At 36.2% G+C, this 19446-nt stretch overlaps 1 protein-coding gene across 10 annotated transcripts in view; it reads left to right on the top strand.

Annotated features, from left to right (window-relative positions):
- NFXL1 (nuclear transcription factor, X-box binding like 1) overlaps positions 1–19446 on the top strand; it is a 56525-nt gene that overhangs the window by 32492 nt on the left and 4587 nt on the right. For 8 of the 10 annotated variants that reach the window (XM_069593073.1, XM_069593071.1, XM_069593069.1 and 5 more), the window contains exons 16-21: positions 1865–1886; positions 2613–2753; positions 6727–6893; positions 9778–9847; positions 15088–15192; positions 19205–19291. In XM_069593073.1, coding sequence (XP_069449174.1) covers positions 1865–1886; positions 2613–2753; positions 6727–6893; positions 9778–9847; positions 15088–15192; positions 19205–19291 — 592 coding nt within the window. The remainder of the gene's footprint in view (positions 1–1864; positions 1887–2612; positions 2754–6726; positions 6894–9777; positions 9848–15087; positions 15193–19204; positions 19292–19446) is intronic. The other 2 variants (XM_069593076.1, XM_069593075.1) reach the window with 1 other exon arrangement.

Raw genomic sequence — 19446 nt, 5'->3', positions numbered from 1 at the left:
CAGTTTGTTTATTATTCACCTGTTGAAGGACATTTTGGTTGTCAAAGTTTTAGCAGTTATGAAGAAAGCTGCTGTAAACATTCATGTCTAAGTTTTTTGTGGTCATATTTTTCAACTCATTTGGGTAAATGTTTAGGAGTGCTGATTCTGGATCATATGGTAGACCTATGTTTACCTATATGAGACAGCGCCATTTTGCATTCTCTCTAGCAGTGTATGAGAGTTCCCTTTGCCCTGCATCCTTACCAGCAAATATTGTCAGTGTTTTGGATTTTAGCTGTCCTAATGGGTGTGTAGTAACAGCAACATCTTATTGCTGTTTTAATTGGCATTTCTCTAGTGGTAAATGATGTTAAACATCTTTTCATATGCTTATTTGCCATTTGTATATATATAAAGTGTCCTCTGTTCAGATCTTGCCCATTGATTTGAGTTGTTTGATTTATTATTATTGAATTTTAAGAGTTCTTTTATATTCTGCATACAAGTCCTTTACCAGCTGTGTTTTTCCAAATATTTTCTCCCAGTCTGTGGCTTATCTTTTCATTTAAGTGTTCTTATTTAAGTGCTTATGGCAGAGCAGATGTTTTGGGTTTAATAAAGTCCAACTTAGCCATTTTTCTTTCCTGGATTGTGCTTTTGGTGTTGTATTTAAAAAGTCATCACCAAACCCAAGGTAACCTAGATCGTCTCCTCCTTTGTTTTATAGATTTGCGTTTCACATTTAGGTCTTTGATCCATTTTGACGTAACTTCAGTCAGGTATAAAGTCTGTTTGTATTTTTCTCCATGTAGATGTTCCTTTGTTCCAGCACCAGCTATATGCTGAAAAGTCTATCCTTTCACCGTTTGATTGCCTTTCTCTGTCAAAGATCAATCGACTATCTTTGTGTGAGTCTGTTTCTGGGCTCTCTGTTCCATTGATGTGTTTGTCTGTTCTTTCACTAATACCATACTATCTTGATCACTGTAGCCTTGTAATAAGGTTTGATGTTGGGTAGTGTCAGTTCTTTGCCTATGTTCTTCAGTACTGTGTTGGCTATCCTGGGTTTTTTTGTTTTTCCATAAAGACCGTAGACTCAGTTTGTTGATATCCACAAAATAACGTGATGGGATTTTGATTGTAATTGTGTTGAATCTAGATGAAGTTGGGAAGAAGTGACATTTTAACAGCATTGCACCTTTCTAAAGATGAACATGAAATATCTCTTCATCTATTTAGGTTTACTTTTATTTCTTTCATCAATGTTTTATAGTTTTCTTCATATAGATCTTATTATTTATTTTGTTAGATTTATATCTAAGTATTTCATTTTTGTGTGTGCTAGTATAAATGGTGAAAGTGAAAGTTGCTCAGTTGTTTCCTACTCTTTGTGACCCCACAGACTATACTGTCCATGGAATTCTCTAGGCCAGAATACTGGAGTGGGTAGCCTTTCCCTGCTTCAGGGGATCTTCCCAATCCAGGGATCGAACCCAGGTCTCCCGTGTTGCAGGCGGATTCTTTACCAGCTGAGCCATAAGGGAAGCCCAAGAATACTGGAGTGGGTAGCCTATCCCTTCTCCAGTGGATCTTCCTGACCCAGGAATTGAACTGGGGTCTCCTGCATTGCAGGTGGATTCTTTACCAACTGAGCTATCAGGGAAGCCCGGATATAAATGGTAGTGTGTTTTTAATTTCAAATTCCAGTTCAGCAGTTGGCTTTTGTATATTAACTTTGTATCCTGGAATCTTTCTATAATCACTTATTATTTCCATATGTGTTTATTTTTTATTGTTAATTTAAAAACCAGTAGAGTTAGCATCTTTGCTTTAAAATATTCTTTTTGAAGAATGTATAATGTTTTCATTTTTTTTCTTATAGGGAATGTCTTGGAAAACATGAGGTGAGTTCCAGGCACAAGCTTTAACTAAAGCTTACAATCTATTAATATATTCCTCTTCTATATGATGGCTATTAGAAATAACAAAGTCAATGTATTGTCTTTTTAGTGCTCTAAAGAGTGTAAGAGTTTGTCTACTAAGTATTCAAAAATATACAGTGCTTTTATTTGAGAATTAGCCTATGAATATGCATTCACTACAGAAGCATTATATTGTTGAGTTTCCCTTTTAGGAATAGGATATTCTGCTTCTTGGCATTCATTCTTTGGATTTTTTTTGATAGATTACTTTGATTTTGATAGTAATTATTAATGAAATATGTTAGATAGAACTTGTTCTCAAATGAATAACAATCATTTTGGAAACATGCTTCCAGTAGGCTCTGTATGTGTGTACGTTGCTACTGCTGCTAAGTCACTTCAGTCATGTCCGACTCTGCGACCCCATAGACGGCAGCCCACCAGGCTCCCCTGTCACTGGGATTCTCCAGGCAAGAACACTGGAGTGGGTTGCCATTTCCTTCTCCAGTGTATGAAAGTAAAAAGTGAAAGTGAAGATGCTCAGTCGTGTCCGACTCTTAGCGACCCCATGGACTGCAGCCTACCAGGCTCCTCCGTCCATGGGGTTTTCCAGGCAAGAGTACTGGAGTGGGTTGCCATTGCCTTCTCTGGTGTACGTTGCTAATTTTCCTTTTTTTCTTAAAAATTTTTTTTTTCTTAAATTTTAAGGTGAGCCCTCTACCATGTCATGCTGTAGGACCTTATTCTTGTAAAAGAGTTTGTGGACGAACCTTAACTTGTCAGAATCATGTATGTATGAAAGAGTGTCATAAAGTAACTGAAACAGATTCCTGCACTGACAAAAAAAAGGTAATGTCCTTGGATTGAATGTATACATGGTTATGATATGCTTAAAACACTTTCTTTTAATAATTATGCCATAAATATTTTGCTATAATTTCTCTCTCTTTTGTTGCCCTCATCCCTTCTCCTTCCTTGCTTTTCCTAAGACAGCCAGCTTTAACACTTGGCGTATATCTCTCTGTATCTTTGTGCTAGCTCATAATAATAAGCCTTTTACTTTGGTACTCTTTACATGCTGTACCTGTGTTACTACATAGGATTTGATTTTATGATAAAAGTACAGAAATTGTCCTTTTTAGACAATAGCGGCAGTATCACCTCTACTGCTATCCGTTTATATCTCAAAGTTTTGTCTGGAGCATTTGCTCTCAGCTGTTTTTTAACTCTAAAATGGGTAGTAGGTGACGTTCACGATTTTAATAAATTCTCTGTTGGCAGTAAATAACATCACAAATATGGGATATGTGTAAATTGTGTGAGATTTACTAAAATTAGCATTTTACAAGCATATGAGATATCAACCTTAAAAAAAAGTCTAAAAGTTGCCATTTTGCATAGAAAAACAAATGTAGCTAATCAAATTTCAAATAATATAAAATTTTATTTTTAAAATATTGTTTTTTCTTAGGTGTCCATTTTGTAGGGAATCCTAATAATTTAGCAGTGTGCTTAATAAGGAATAATAAGTCAAACATTTTTAAGCTTCATTACTAAGTAATGTTACATTAACAGATGTTTAAATTATTATATGAATTGTGTTATTGAAAATTTCACTTGCGTTGTTAGATGTTTTGATCTTTGATTTGGTAATTATAATACATGGCAACATAAATGTCCATAGTATATTCTTTTTTGTGTGTAAATATATGTGTAACTTGTATTGCTTATAATTTCTTCATTGAGCTATACCTTGATCCTTAGTCAAAATACTGTCATGATAAAATGAGGAAGATACTAGACTTATAAAATCAAACTAATATAATGATTAGAATCTCTTTAGAGAATAGCTGATGTATGATATATGGCCAGAATATCAACTGAATCAGAAAAAATTCATTTAAAGAAGTGGGGAATTACAGTTACTTTGGATTACTTGACATGGCTTCCTAGACAGTGAATTGCTCTGGCAAAATATGAGTTATAAATTATGTGCAATTCTTCTCAATGTAGCTACAAGTTCATCCCTATCTCACATTCAGGGAAGGCTACTGCAGTGTATGTGAATGAAAATTATTTTGGAAGATAACTTTGTAATCATTCTAATTTATGTATTGAAAATTAAATAATTCAGAAACTTTTAAAATTCTTTACTGTAACATTTCAATTGAGTCTCCTGTAGGTCCTGCTTTATCTTTTCTCAGTATATATGAAGATATTCTGTTACAAGTTCTTTATAGTCCCCTACTTAAATATAAATTCCTTGGGTCAGGGACCCTCTCCAATCTTGCATATTCCTAGTATATGGGACAATACCTGGCACACAATGCTGAATAAGTATTAATGGAATAAGTTAATATATATTTTTAAAAAAAGAAACTATAGAGGAATGTTTGATAATTGAAATGCTTTTTCTTTGTAATCCTGCATGTCAAAAATAGCTTAGAATTTTATGTCAATTAAAAAAGACATAGAGATGCTCAACAAAGTCCCTCTCTGGTCTAGTAATTTAGTAATTTACCTAATATGTATCTACTAAAGAACTGAATTTGTGTTGGTTGTTATTCAGTCGTGTCCGACTCTTTGTGACCCCATGGACCACAGCACGCCAGTCTTCCCAGTCTATCACCAACTCCTGGAGCTTGCTCAAACTCATGTCCATAGTGTCAGTGATGCCATCCAACCGTCTCGTCATCTGTCCCTTTCTTCCCCTGCCTTCAATCTTCCCCAGCATCAGGGTCTTTTCCAATGAGTTGGCTTTTTGTATCAGGTAGCCAAAGTATAGGAGCTTCAGCATCAGCACCAGTCCTTCCAATGAATATGCAGGATAGATTTCTTTTAGGATGGACTGATTTGATCTTCTTGTTGTCTAAGGGACTCTCAAGAGTCTTCTCCAACACCACAGTTCAAACGCATCAATTCTTCTACGCTCAGCCTTCTTTATAGTCCAACTCTCACATCCATACGTGACTACTGGAAAAACCATAGCTTTGACTATATAGACCTTTGTTGGCAAAGTAATGTCTCTGGCTTTTTAATATGCTGTCTAAGTTTATCATAGCTTTTCATCTAAGGAGCAAACGTCTTTTAAGGTCTTGGGTGCAGTCACCATTTATGGTGGTTTTGGAGCCCAAGAAAATAGTTTGTCACTGATTCCATTGTTTCCTCATCTGTTTGCCATGAAGTGATGGGATTGGATGCCATCATCTTAGTTTTTTGAATGTTGAGTTTTAAGCCAACTTTTTCATTCTCCTTTTTCATTAAGAGGCTTCCTCTTCACTTTCTGCCATAAGGGTGGTGTCATCTGCATATCTGAGGTTATTGATATTTCTTCTGGCAATCTTGATCCAGCTTGTGCTTCATCCAGCCTGGCATCTCACATGAATAAATGAGAGCAATTGACATGGATACTGTGCAAATAGGAAAAGGAGTACGTCAAGGCTGTATATTGTCACCCTGCTTATTTAACTTAATGAAAGTGAAACTTCCATTAACTTAAGTGAAAGTGGAGAGTGAAAAAGTTGGCTTAAAGCTCAGCATTCAGAAAACTAAGATCATGGCATCTGGTCCCATCACTTCATGGGAAATAGATCGGGAAACAGTGGCAGACTTTATTTTTTTGGGCTCCAAAATCACTGCAGATGGTGATTGCAGCCATGAAATTAAAAGATGCTTACTCCTTGGAAGAAAAGTTATGATCAACCTAGACAGCATATTGAAAAGCAGAGGCATTACTTTGGCAACAAAGGTCCGTCTTGTCAAGGCTGTGGTTTTTCTAGTAGTCATGTATGGATGCAAGAGTTGGACTGTGAAGAAAGCTGAGTGCCGAAGAATTGATGCTTTTGAACTGTGGTATTGGAGAAGACTCTTGAGAGTCCCTTGGACTGTAAGGAGATCCAACCAGTCCATTCTAAAGGAGATCAGCCCTGGGTGTTCTTTGGAAGGGATGATGCTAAAGCTGAAACTCCAGTACTTTGGCCACCTCATGTGAAGAGTTGACTCATTGGAAAAGACTCTGATGCTGGGAGGGATTGGGGGCAGGAGGAGAAGGGGATGACGGAGGATGAGATGGCTGGATGGCATCACTGACTCGATGGACATGAGTTTGTGTGAACTCCGGGAGATGGTGATGGACAGGGAGGCCTGAAGAGTCGGACACGACTGAGCGGACACGACTGAGCGACTGAACTGAACTGAACTGACATGGATACTAAGTTATGAGGGTTAAACATTTTTATTATCATCCCCAAATTCAGCCATGATTACAAAAGAGGAGCTTTGTTGAGCTACATTAAGGTCCATTTATTTGTAAATGTAATTTAATCTTATCTCACTGAAGTGCATTCAAAAATAAATTAGACTGCTAGTCATTTTCTTTCCCTTGTGTATGTGTTTCTCCTTGGCCAGATGTGATTAATATTCCTAGAACATTGATTGCTTTGGTAATTTTTATTCATGTGTTAACAGTGTTGATTTCTTTAGTTAGATGATGGTCATACTTCTTGAGTGGAAATTAGTAAGCTATTGCTGTTTCCTCCCCACCTCCTACCACTGACTAGGAAGTAATTTACATTTTAGTAGGAAAGCTTCATGTAATCAAGTCCATTTTAAAGGTGAAGCAGTTATGGTCCCATTGATAATCCTGCTGATATTCATTTGAATATTTTTAGAAGAGTGTAAGCATAGCACCATTTTATTAACTGAATTTCTGAGAGCTGCAGATGTCCTTTCTTTCAATGAGATACAAAAATTTTATAGCTTTAGCTGTATAGAAATGTTAGATTTCTGTATTTCAATGGTTTATTTCATTGGTACTTACCAGGCTGGCCCAGAATGCCTTCACTGTGAAGAAGGGTGCTCTAAATCACGGCCGTCGGGTTGTCCTCATCCGTGTGTCCTGCCATGTCACCCTGGAGAGTGTCCTCCATGTGTTCAGATGCTTAGAATAAAATGTCACTGCAAGATCACAAGTCTTTATGTGGAATGTAGGTCAGTAGACTGAAGAAATACTCTTGTTTTACCAGCCATTTTAACTGTTATCTTTTTTTATAATTCAGAACCTTTAATACAATACTTTAAGGAATATTTTTCAGTGTGGTCCTTAGAGGCTGGAGGCCTTTATTTTCCGGTAGAGATCTGGAAGGAAGAAATGTAGGCTGTTTCACCTTCCAGATACTTTACCTAGATTTTAATCAGGGAAATTCTCTTTTTTCCATTTGGGTATTTCATGTAAGATTTTGTTAGGAAAAAGCTTGCTTTTAGAAAAACAACAGAAGCACTCCTATAGCAGATTGTTCAAATACCAGTGTCAGCTAGGGTTTTGTTGGTTCAAAGTTGAGTTGCGCGTAGTTACTTAGGCACAATTTTTAAATCGTAGATTTAAAAGGTAGGCTTTTGTTTATTGCAGATGTTACTGTTATGGCAGTTATCATACTAGGATATGACTTCTATATTTTCCTTACTTAAAAATGCAGGTTTTGCTTGTGGATTATGTGGAGGGAAATTTTTTTTTTCATTTTTTTTCTATTTAATTATGATCTGACATAATTAACCATTTCACTAAAGTCTGTCAAGTGAGATTTTTGTAAGTATGTTTTACTCAAATTAAATTTGGGAATATGAGTTTATTTCTGACTTTCTGGACCTTACTTTCAGAAAAATGGTAATCAGTTTAGTTGCTCAGTTGTCTCCTACTCTTTGTGACCCCATGGACTGCAGCACTCCAGGCTGCCTGTCCATCACCCAACTCCTGGAGCTTGCTCAGACTCATGTCCACCGAGTCAGAGATGTCATCCAGCCATCTCATCTTCTGTCGTCCCCTTCTCCTCCTGCCTTCAATCTTTCCCAGCATCAGGGTGTTTTCCAGTGAGTCATTTTCATATCAAGTGGCCAAAGTAAATGCTGATAGTATCTTAAAAATTTTTTTGTTACTTATACTCTGCGGCTGCTAAGTTGCTTCAGTCGTGTCCAACTCTGTGACCCCAGGGATGGCAGCCCACCAGGCTCCCCTGTCCCTGGGATTCTCCAGGCAAGAATACTGGAGTGGGGTGCCATTTCCTTCTCCAGTGCATGCATGCATGCATGCATGCTAAGTTGCTTCAGTCGTGTCCAACTCCATGTGACCCCATGGACAGCAGCCCTCCAGGCTCCTCTGTCCACAGGATTCTCCAGGCAGGAACTGGAGTGGGTTGCCATTTCCTTCTCCCACTTATACTGTAGACTCATGGTTTAAATTGGGAAGTCAGATTTTATTCTTTTTAAATACTAAAATTATTTTGTTGAAATTAAAAAATTACAATTTTTAGTTTTAGAAATTTTGTAAGAAGTAGTTAAGGGGACAATATTGCTTTATTAACGAGTGTTAGTGATGAATAGAGGCTGTTTTCTTCTTTCCTTTTTTGGGTCTGTGCCCTCTGTGAATCTTAGTTCCTCAACCAGGGGTCGAACCCATACCTCTTGCAGTGGAAGCATGGAATCTTAATCATTGGACTGCCAGGAATGTCCCAAGAGTTTGTTTTCTTTGGTCTTGCAGTGTCCTAAATTTGCCCCTCTGGCTTCTTTTTCGTTTGTCCTGTGGTCTCCAAAGGACACCTCCTTTTACCTTCTTCCACAAAGCATTGCCTTTCTAACACTGGCTCCTTGATTCTTGCATACTTTTTAAAAGCGTCTTCTTTTGCTTTGATTTACCAAGATTTTTTCAGTATTTTTACATTTGTGGTAGACTTTTTCTTCCTGGTACAACATTAGCTCATTCCCTGTCTTCTCATACCTCTCATTTTTTCCACAATTCTACCAAGCTGTCTGTGAAGATTTGCTATGGGAGCTTGAGAAATAGCTCTGCTAGGAGTTGGTGTTTATTTGTCTACTTACAGGTCATTTGCAATTTGTAGAAATTTCTATCTTCTAGTTTTGCTGACATCATGGAATTTCGGTGATTCTGTTTGTTATTAATGAGCTGAATGATTTTGGCTAGAAATGTTTGGAGGTAGATGGCTTGGAAGTGGTTTCCATTACCACAGCTATAGAGTTCTTTTTTTCTTTTCTTGAATCCATTGTTTTATACAGAATTCTTCAGTCAGTATTTTTTCTGATAATTTCATTTACTTTCCATTTCCTAAGCCATCTTTTCCTTTTAGTCATTTTTTGCTTCATGCAGTTTCTTCTATAGAAATTAGTTATAAAAAATACAGGCCTTGAAAAACTTGTTTCTAATTATAGAGAAACAGGAACAAAATTATCTCTTTAAGTTCAGAGGGGAGCACTTTACTTGTAAGAATGAAAATATAGAGCCAGTATGAAAACTTTAGTTGCAGAGCCAGTATAAAAACGATGTTATTATTACATGAAACTGTCAAGAAAATTGCCTGTGTTATCTAGGGTACAAGTTTTAGCTAATTTGATATAGATACTTAAGATAATAGTTTTGACATTAGTGAGGCTAAACTTATGGTGTATTTTAGCAATTATGTCTAGTGAAAGGAATAGGAAAACAAAGAATAAAGGAAAAGAGAAGAAAGGTAGAAGAGAAAAGTGAGATGTATGATGGGGATGTTTAGACTGTCATTGGTTACTGACTCATGTATCTACTGTTCAGCTAGCTCTTTGTTAGAAAGTAGTTTTATTCATTGGTGTTTATGACTTCAGAGTTACCCCCTGTATCAGATATAAAAGCGCAGACTGATTTCAAGTGAACTGATATAAAATAAATCATTTTCTAACATTAATAAATAGCTTAATCCAGAATCAACTGAAAAAAGTTTTTCTGAGAAGCTTATTGCATTGCTGTTTGAAATTGTGAGCTGTTTTTAGAAAAACCATACTATAAAATGGACTTTGCTTTGACTGTCATCAAAACTTCCTCTCATATTTTTAGAAAAATAACCACAGCTGATGTAAATGAAAAGAATCTATTGAGTTGTTGCAAAAATCAGTGTCCTAAAGAGGTAAGATTTAATACAAGTTTTTTACATTGTATTTCTTGGGCATTGTTTCTCTTTTGTTGTTTGTTCATCCTATTGTAGATCTTTTCTGGACTCACTAGATATGTGGGCCCAGAAAGCAAAATGTGATTGATATGTGTTGTAGTTAGGGTAAGTGCACATCTCTGCAAAATTTTGGGATAGTAGGAGCAGGAATGATCCTTTGACGATTTTTTTATGACCTAGTGTTTTCCCATCTTGAAAGATAAGTAGATTAGGAACTGTGTGGCTCATGGGCAGTTGGACAGTAAATCCACAGTAGAAAAAACAGATCGTGTGTGTGTGTGTATAAACCTTAAAGCTCATTATTTGAATTAGTATAAAGCATTCATGTATGAAGTTTTTCTTTTAGAGATTATGATGCTGGTACATGCATTGTTTTCAAGCTAAAAGTATCAAAAGTAGTTCAGAAAAATTGTTCAGAGTGAAAAGGTAAAAACTCACTGGGAATAATTTTGAGTATCACTGGCAGTAATTTTGAGAAACCAAAGCAGTCTATCTCTGTTTGACCAACTTAAAAGTTAAGACAGTCCTTTTTTGATCGTTGCAGTAGGGAAGTGACAGTTATTTGATTTATAAAGGAATTCTTTTTACTTATAACTGTACTAGTAGCACCTTTTTTCTTTAATTCTTTGTCTTTATATATTTACCTAAGTGTTTCTTATCCTATTTAGAATCAGGAAGAGATGACAGCAAAGTCGTAACTATAGTAGTCTGTCTCTTTGATTAAAGAAAAAGCAAATCAGTGCATGATAATGCCTTTTTTATTAACAGTATTTCCTTTTAACTAAAACTTTGGACACATTTGTGGATTTTTGTTTAAGAACTATTGGAAATTGGACCTGGGAATTTTAAAAGTTACGTGAGATTATAAAAGGGAGAAATTTCAAGCAATACATGCTTATTTTAATAATCCTGTCTTTGTTATATAAGTGAAACCTGAGGCATGGGATATTTCAAATTTAATTTTCTGAATTCTTCAAATTCTGAGTTTCCCCTTGTTAAAATACATTTTCTTGTTCAGATTCAAGTTTCAGATAATAAGTAGTTGAGAATGTTTTATTTTTAATCTGACACAGTAATTTGGGATGAGATTGCTGTCAGAAATAAGCATTTAAGTCAGGGATCACTAATTTGTAATTTAGCATTGCTTTGGTTATGATTTGTTTGTGATCCTGTTATGATATTTGGGTGGGACTGGAGCTGAATATGCACTATTTATTTAGACATTTTTTCCCATGCTCATCATTTTTTAATTCTAGGACATTCTGGAGACCATGTTATTGCTAGTGTCTCCTTGGACTTTCTTGAAAAATATATCCTTAGGTTGGGAACGGTCCATATGGTTATTAAGGTTTAGAACAGTCTCGGAGTAGACAGGTGAACATTATTATGTCTAATAGAATTCAATCTAGTTTATGTTCTGATAAGGCTACAGCAGTGGTTTTCAAACTCTGATATGCATCAGAATCATCATAAGCACTTGTTAAAACAGGTTAATGGGCCCACACCAGAGTTCCTGATTTTGTGGGCCTGGAGTGGAGGTCCCAGAATTTGCATTTCTAATAAGCTCGTACATAAGGATGATAATATTGGTCTGGTACAGTTTGAGAACCAGTAGACTATGATGGTATCAACCAAGAACTATCTTTCTGAACTTGCCACAGAAATCTTAGACTCAGACTTAAGATACAGGATTATGACAAATTCTGATGCATTGATAAATTTGTTTGTTTTCTCTTCCCCTTACCATACTATAGATTTCCTATGGGCAGCGACTGTGTCATATTTGTCTTTGTATCCAGTCCCTGGTTGTACTTAATAGGTAGCTAGTAAATGTCTATTGAGTGTGAGTGTAAGAGTGAACTGTGGGGATGGCATAAGTGTGTTCTAGTTACATTGCTTCTCTGATACACACTCCATGTGTCTATTGGATTGTTCAATTAAGTTTGAATTAAACTTAGAGGAAATATATAAAGATAGCGTGAAGAACTGAACCTTTATTTAAAACGTGCCTCGTATATACAATTCTACTTTTAAAATCATTTCTGAATTTGGTTTTATCATTCCCATGCAAGCTTTTCTATTTTTTACTTGGATACATTATTTAATGTCTCTGTATATCAGATTGTTCATGTGTAAAATGGAGGCAGTAGCAATACTCATTTCAGAGTGCTGAATATTAAGTGAATCAGTAACAGGTAAAGATCTTAGTATATGGTAAATGCTATGGATGTTCCAGCTATGGTGATGATGATATGGGTATCTATCTACAAATAATATTGATATGCAAACTTTCTTTAATTATTTTTAAAGAGCTTTTAAGTTTATTGGGATTAAAATGAGACATTTTGAACTAGACAATATTGCTTGTTAGTAAGCCATTTATTTTGACTTACCAAAGTGCTAGCAAATGATATTAAGGGCTGAGTAGAGTAGAGGAAAACCATCTCACTTTAAATGCGAAGGGTAGGATATCTCATCTTTAAATGAATGCCAGGGTTGGATGTTTTTTAAAAATGTCTTTTTTTTTTTTTTTTGCTGTGAAGAAGATACAGTCATTGTATATATTTTATATTCTAAGCAATTTTCTTTGGGACTACTTTTTTGCCCTTTCAGAATATAATCTGGCTTTTGAGATAATACATGCCTGCACATCTAACAGGGAAATGGTTATATGATTTGATTTTTTAAATAATGAAATGATTACCTACTCAACAGTGCATAGTACATATATGTACAGTATAAAAATGGTTAAAAACTGAACATCATATAACCCCACCTAAGTCAAAAAATATAGCATCTTAGAAGTCTACCAAAGTTCCTTTCTCTCCAGCACACTGAAGAGACAGAATAATGATCAGTAAGAGACCACACTGTAGCCATGAGTCAATATAATTTCAAAAAGATCTTTCCTTACTGATTCTGATATGTTTCCCTATTCACTTTCCACTTCAGACTCACTGATTTAAAGTAGAGTGCTTTATTACTTTCAGAGAAGATGACTGATGTAATTACATTCAAGATTAAGGAAAGAACAAGATGCTGTAAAGACATATTTTGAAGGGAAAAAAGGATAGGTGGTGAGCTAATGCCAAGTGTTTGTCTTGTTTATGAAGACAGGCTAGAGGCACTGGCAGGAATGAAGGTGAGAGGGAGGTGAGGGAGTCCCTGAAACAAATACTCTTAGACAGGTGTTTGATAGTGAATAAATATTGTGCTTGTTAAGTTGTGTTGAGGGCCTAGTATTAGGTGTAGAGAAAAACGAGACTGAAGTGGCCCAGAAATGCCTAGTGTGGAACTCATTCTAGTAGGTAGCATTGCACTATGCTAGGATTAGTGAAAATGCAGTATGAATGATCCAAATTTAGTTTTGGTATTGTTAGGTAGTTAGAATAGGAAACAGGAGTCCAGAATGGCAGTGGCTAAAAGATAAGGAAGGGAAAAGCCCGAGAAAATAGAGCAAAGGAAGGTCCGAGGATTGGAGTGAGGATCTCAGGTAGAACAAACAGCACTCCTGGCTACCCCAATTTACACAGGGCAGGCCCAGGGAGGAGGAAAAGACATAAAAAGAGGAGCCAAAGGGAAAGGGGTCTCTCTCTCTCTCCCCTGTGCGCTGGGGCCGCTCTTCTCTTCGCATCTGTGGGTCGACATGCCCTCACACCTCAAGGATGAATTTTCCTGCTATTTTCTAAGTAAAATAGAGCTGTAAAACAGAGCTGTAACACTGATTTGTCTAAGAGCTATAACACGGTCTGTTCGAGACCTAAGAGCTATAACAAGCTCAAGACCCGAGAGCTGTGACGCACTGAGGGCTTTAATGTCCGTCACTCCAAATCTTTGTTGTGATGAGACAGAACCGAGGAGCATACACTCGCCTGACAGTATGAATGTCTCAGCTAAAAATTAAAAAAATTTGAAAGCTGGTTGCATACTCGAGAGAGACTAAAGACAATAGGAAAGGATTCTGAATTTCTTAAAGTGGGTGGTAGAGTCAGTAATTTGAAAGATCAGTCTGGTGAATCATAAAGACTAGAATTTGGAGAATTCAGATATTTATTGAGGTATGCACTATTTGTAAATAACTTTGTTAATGAATATGAGAGACAAAAAGAAATATAAAACCACTGCTCTTAACTAACTTGCAATAATAACCTTTACTAGATAGCTAAATATATTAAGCCCATTTAATCCTCACAACAGCTTTATAAAGTTTTATTACTCTTCCCATTTTTAGATGTGAAGCGACTTACCCAAGGTCCCATAGCTAATCAACAGGGCATCTGGGATTCAGTTGTAGGCAGTATGATTTTGAAATTTAACTGCTAACCAGTGGGTGTCTTTTATATTCTCGTTGGAAAGGCAGAAATATATGAAGTGGTTTTAAAAATGATTTTTAAGTTGAAAATAATACAGGCATTGTCACAATAGTTTAGAAATAGATTATTATTGTTTTTCAAATGTAGGCAAACTCACGCCATGCTTTAATGATGATTTAAGCTGCATTTTGAAATTTGTATAAGATTTGAATAGAAAAAAGAAGAGAACCCTTTCATTTGAAAGCTTGACTGAGATAAGAAAATAGTATATAAAGTCAAGGAGCACATAGACATCACAGCAATTACTGAATTGGTTTGGCTACTTGTTTGGTATGTTTTAATTCAGAGTGGCAAGCCTTTTAGAGTAAAAGGCTAAGCAGTTGTATCACAGTACAGCGGCTTAAGGACAAGGAAATTTTCTTTCTCACATAACAGTGAAAGAGAAGATAGATGTGTCACTGTGCTCCAAGGGACCCAAGTTAGCAGGGCAGCTCTGTTCTCTTTGACTGATGGGATCCTCGTTGCTCTAGATATCCTCATTTCCAGCATACTGGGAAGGGAAGAGCATGGACCTGTGCTCTTAAAAGCTTTAAGGCGTGGAGGTGCTCTTGATTACAGTCCATTGGCCAGAGCTTAGTCACAGGGCTCTAAGTAGCCTCAGGAGTGATGTAAGGTGTACTCTTGGAGTGGAAACAGGTAGAATATTGAATATTTCTGGGAATTAAGATAATTTATATCTAAAAGAAAAAAATGAAAAACTTAGCCAGTTGTTCAAGATTTATTGACCCTATTGTAATGGACTTTTTCTTAAAATAGTTGTTGGGGGAAAGGGGAAGTAGAGTATGACTATAAATATGAAATTGTTTTATTTTGGTTTTATTTTAGCTTCCTTGTGGTCATAGATGCAAAGAAATGTGCCATCCTGGTGAATGTCCCTTTAATTGCAACCAAAAGGTGAAACTTAGATGTCCTTGTAAAAGAATAAAAAAGGTAAATATTTTAAGTTATTAAAAATTCTTTTCTATGTACATTTTTTTTTTTTTGGTGGGGAGAGTATGTTTTGGTAGTTCTTTGACTTTAATTTTTTGCCTTTTAATTTTAAGCTCTTATTTCGTAGAGTTTTTTCATTATTGGCCTATCTCTGTAAATCCTTATTTTAAAAATCAGCATTGTTTGGCAGCTAGTTTTCTGCAATTTAATAGTTAAAGAGGATTGTTTTATATTGGAACTGAGTTCAGTGCTGTTTTTTAGACAGAATCTGTGTTCTAGATTTGAGGTCTCCACATAAGTGACAGTGTGAGTAATGAAGTGAGTTTCATAATTTAAGAAATGGTCTGGAATGAACCATTGTTGCTCTTACTTATGGAAGTTTTTTATAATCAGTATTCTGTTGTAAAATTGTTACCTTAAAAAGACCTCACATACTCAGCCTTATAAAATTATAAAATAACATTCAAACTTGGAGAGAATTAATTTTAAGATGAAGTTACAGTTAAAATGAAAAAAAAAAAAGATAATGTTATGGTAATGGAGGAGTGAAAGGGCAAAAGCTAATGGTTGGAAAGCTCAGTGGTAGCAAACTACATACCGTTTGGCAAAACTTACAAAGGACTCAGGTCAGTTCTCCTTTTCCTTGACTTCCCTGTTTACACTGTGGACTCTTACAAAGATTTCTTTACTTCTGATTTTCTCTTTCTCAGCTATAGTTGTAACTCCTTGTTTTCTTCACATTATTATGGTTGTTCGCTAAAGCTGCTCTTTAAGTTTACTCATTTACTCATCTATTCAGCAAATATTTATTGAAAATCTTTTGCTTTTATTGAGGACCTTTGCTTTTCTTCTGCTTTTACAGCTCCAACTATCATTTCCTGGATTGGTTATTTCTGAATTTAAATTTATAGGCCTAAGTTTTTCTGGAGTTGGATCCCTAAGTTTTAGGTTTTTAAAGGGATCACCTCTGTATGAAAATCAGTACTCAGTCAAATCACTTTTAATCTGAAATGTTTCTCAGGTTTTCTCTCAAACCTCATCTTACTATCCAGGTGCAGTTTGCCACCCCTTAGAACTGGCAACAGCTTATTCTTAGACTTTGAAAACAGCTTCATAGCAGATTTCCATGCCTCTAATCATAATACTTCCAATCCAAGTTTTTCACTGCTTCTTCATTACTTGGGAAAAACTAAGTACTTTATAAGGTATACATGTACAGAATTATGGCATAGGAGGGGCTCTGTCTTGTCCTGCTTGTCTGGTCATGTCCCCTGTTGGTCCTTCCTGTGATTTGTTTCTTAAGTGCACTGACACGTTGGCTATATTCTGCTTTAATATGTAATACTATTTATGTTCCTTCTGTATAGAATATAAGTTTTTTCCCTTTACTGCCCCATTTTGTATAATCCTGTTTATGCTTACTAGCATACATGCAAGCATTTCTTGGTTTGGGAAGATTTTCTTTCCTTCTGCCTCCTTCTGAAAGGACTTAGGTGCTCCTTCCTCTTGACTTCCTTTATACTTTGTGCTAGGTTCATGACTAACAGCTTTGTGATTCTAGGGATGTGTGTAACTGTGTTTACATAGACTTACTGAAAGGAATAAAAGAGATGATGCTTATATAGCAGTTAGCGCCATAACTACTCTATGTTTAATAAATAGCAGCTGCTATTATTATTATTATTAGTTTAGCATTTACCATATTAATTTTTTCCTTATTGTATCCCCTATTCCTAATGCAGTGCTTGGCATGTAATAGGTACTCTATAAGTACCTTTTGAATGAGAAAAGATATGGTAATCTTTCTTCCAGACTGATAGACTTAATATCCACTAACATGCAGTATTTATTTTTGTCTCTAATGTTTCTCCATGTTATTTTTCTTTTAGACTATTGTCAGATGACAAGGCTGTTTATCACCAACCTCACCCAAAATTCTGTGCTATAAAGTCCTTTTATTGAAGTGTATGTCCTTTGCTCAGGATTTGATGATCTCATTTCCTTACTCTGGTAGATTTGAACTAAAAAACTAGTTTCTGAGGGTGTGATGAGAAAGGAGCAACTTGGTACCAATAGGTACACTTACAGCAAAAATGACATCTGGCAGCAAGAAATATGGAATGAATAAAAGGCAGACAAAGATGTACAGAAGCAAAGTTTAGACTATTTAAAATAGAGACCACTAATTTTATTACAGTTCAGTTCAGTCGCTCAGTCATGTCCTACTCTTTGCAACCCCATAGACCGCAGCATGCGAGGCCTCCCTGTCCATCACCAACTCCCGGAGTTTACCCAAACTAATGTCCATTGAGTCAGTGATGCCATCCAACCATCTCATCCTCTGTCATCCCCTTCTCCTGCCCTCAGTCTTTCCCAACATCAGGGTCTTTTCCAATGAGTCAGCTCTTTGCATCTGGTGGCTAAAATATTGGGAGTTTCAGCTTCAACATCAGTCCTTCCAATGAACACCCAGGACTGATCTCCTTTAGGATGGACTGGTTGGATCTCCTTACAGTCCAAGGGACTCTCAAGAGTCTTCTCCAACATCACAGTTCAAAAGCATCAATTCTTCCGTGCTCAGCTTTCTTTATAGTCCAACACTCACATCCATACATGACTACTGGAAAAACAGTAGCCTTGACTAGATGGAACTTTGTTGGCAAAGTAATGTCTCTGCTTTTGAATATGCTGTCTAGGTTGGTCATAACTTTCCTTCCAAGGAGGAAGCATCTTTTAATTTCATGGCTGCAGTCACCATCTGCAGTGATTTTGGAGCCCCCAAAAATAAAGTCTGACACTGTTTCCACTGTTTCCCCATCTATTTCCCATGAAGTGATGGGACCAGATGCCATGATCTTCGTTTCTGAATGTTGAACTTTAAGCCAACTTTTTCACTCTCCTCTTTCACTTTCATCAAGAGGCTCTTTAGTTCTTCTTCATTTTCTGCCATAAGGGCGGTGTCATCTGCATATCTGAGGTTATTGATATTTCTCCCGGCAGTCTTGATTCCAGCTTGTGCTTCCTCCAGCCCAGCGTTTCTCATGATGTACTCTGCATAGAAGTTAAATAAGTAGGGTGACAATATACAGCCTTGACGTGCTCCTTTTCCTATTGGAACCAGTCTGTTGTTCCATGTCCAGTTCTAACTGTTGCTTCCTGACCTGCATACAGGTTTCTCAAGAGGTAGGTCAGGTGGTCTGGTATTCTGATCTCTTTCAGAATTTTCCAGTTTACTGTAATCCACACAGTCAAAGACTTTTGGCATAGTCAATAAAGCAGAAATAAATGTTTTTCTGGAACTCTCTTGCTTTTTTGATGATCCGGCGGATGTTGGCAATTTGATCTTTGGTTCTTCTGCCTTTTCTAAAACCAGCTTGAACATCTGGAAGTTCACAGTTCATGTATTGCTGAAGCCTGGCTTGGAGAATTTTAAGCATTACTTTACTAGTATACAAATTGATTATAGTCTTGATGTCACCTCATCAATAAAACTATATTTTTTATTATTTTATTAAGGAATCAGTGAAGTACAGAAAGAAAGTTTAGAATGATTTTCACCTCAGCTCTTTTAAAAACTATAAGTGGTTGAGAAAAAAACTTGTAGCTCTCCAAAAGACTCTCTAGAACCACACTGTGGTGATAGCCACTGGCCACTTATGGTCATTTAAATTAGAATTTTAATGAATCAACATTAAATAATATGTGACATGACATTCAGTTCCTTGATTTCAGTACACTTTGAGTACTCAGGCACCACGTATGGGAAGTGCTACCCTTGTGAGTATAGAACATTTCCATTGCCTCAGCTAGCTGTGTTGGATGGCACTTCTCTAGCATCTTCCTGGAGGCTTCAGAAGAGTAATAGGAAGCAATAAAGAGAAATGAAGAATAAAAATGAAATAATAGGCATAATCTTAAGCTTCTAGAGAAATTTTGCTTTTTTATGGCATGCAGTTACTACAACTTTGAGGGAAATCTTTTGAAGTAAAAATTAAAAAAATTTTATTTGTAGGAAGTGCAGTGCAACAAAGTACGTGAAAATCAGATTTCCATAGAATGTGACACAACATGCAAAGAAATGAAGCAGAAAGCATCTGAGGTAATGTCATTTTTAGTGTGTTAGTGGCCTTTCCTTATTTATTTTGTACATTAAATTTATGTGCTTATTATGAAGAACTTGAAATCTCATCCTTTTTTGTTTTTGTGATAAAAGCCTAGTGTATAGGCCTATTTTAAAACTGTCAGATGTGCTGG

Source organism: Ovis canadensis, chromosome 6, assembly GCF_042477335.2.
Source record: "Ovis canadensis isolate MfBH-ARS-UI-01 breed Bighorn chromosome 6, ARS-UI_OviCan_v2, whole genome shotgun sequence".
NCBI classification, from domain to species: Eukaryota; Metazoa; Chordata; class Mammalia; order Artiodactyla; family Bovidae; genus Ovis; species Ovis canadensis.
The sequence above is the reverse complement of the archived record's forward strand: the minus strand, read 5'-3'. Positions and strand labels throughout refer to the sequence as shown.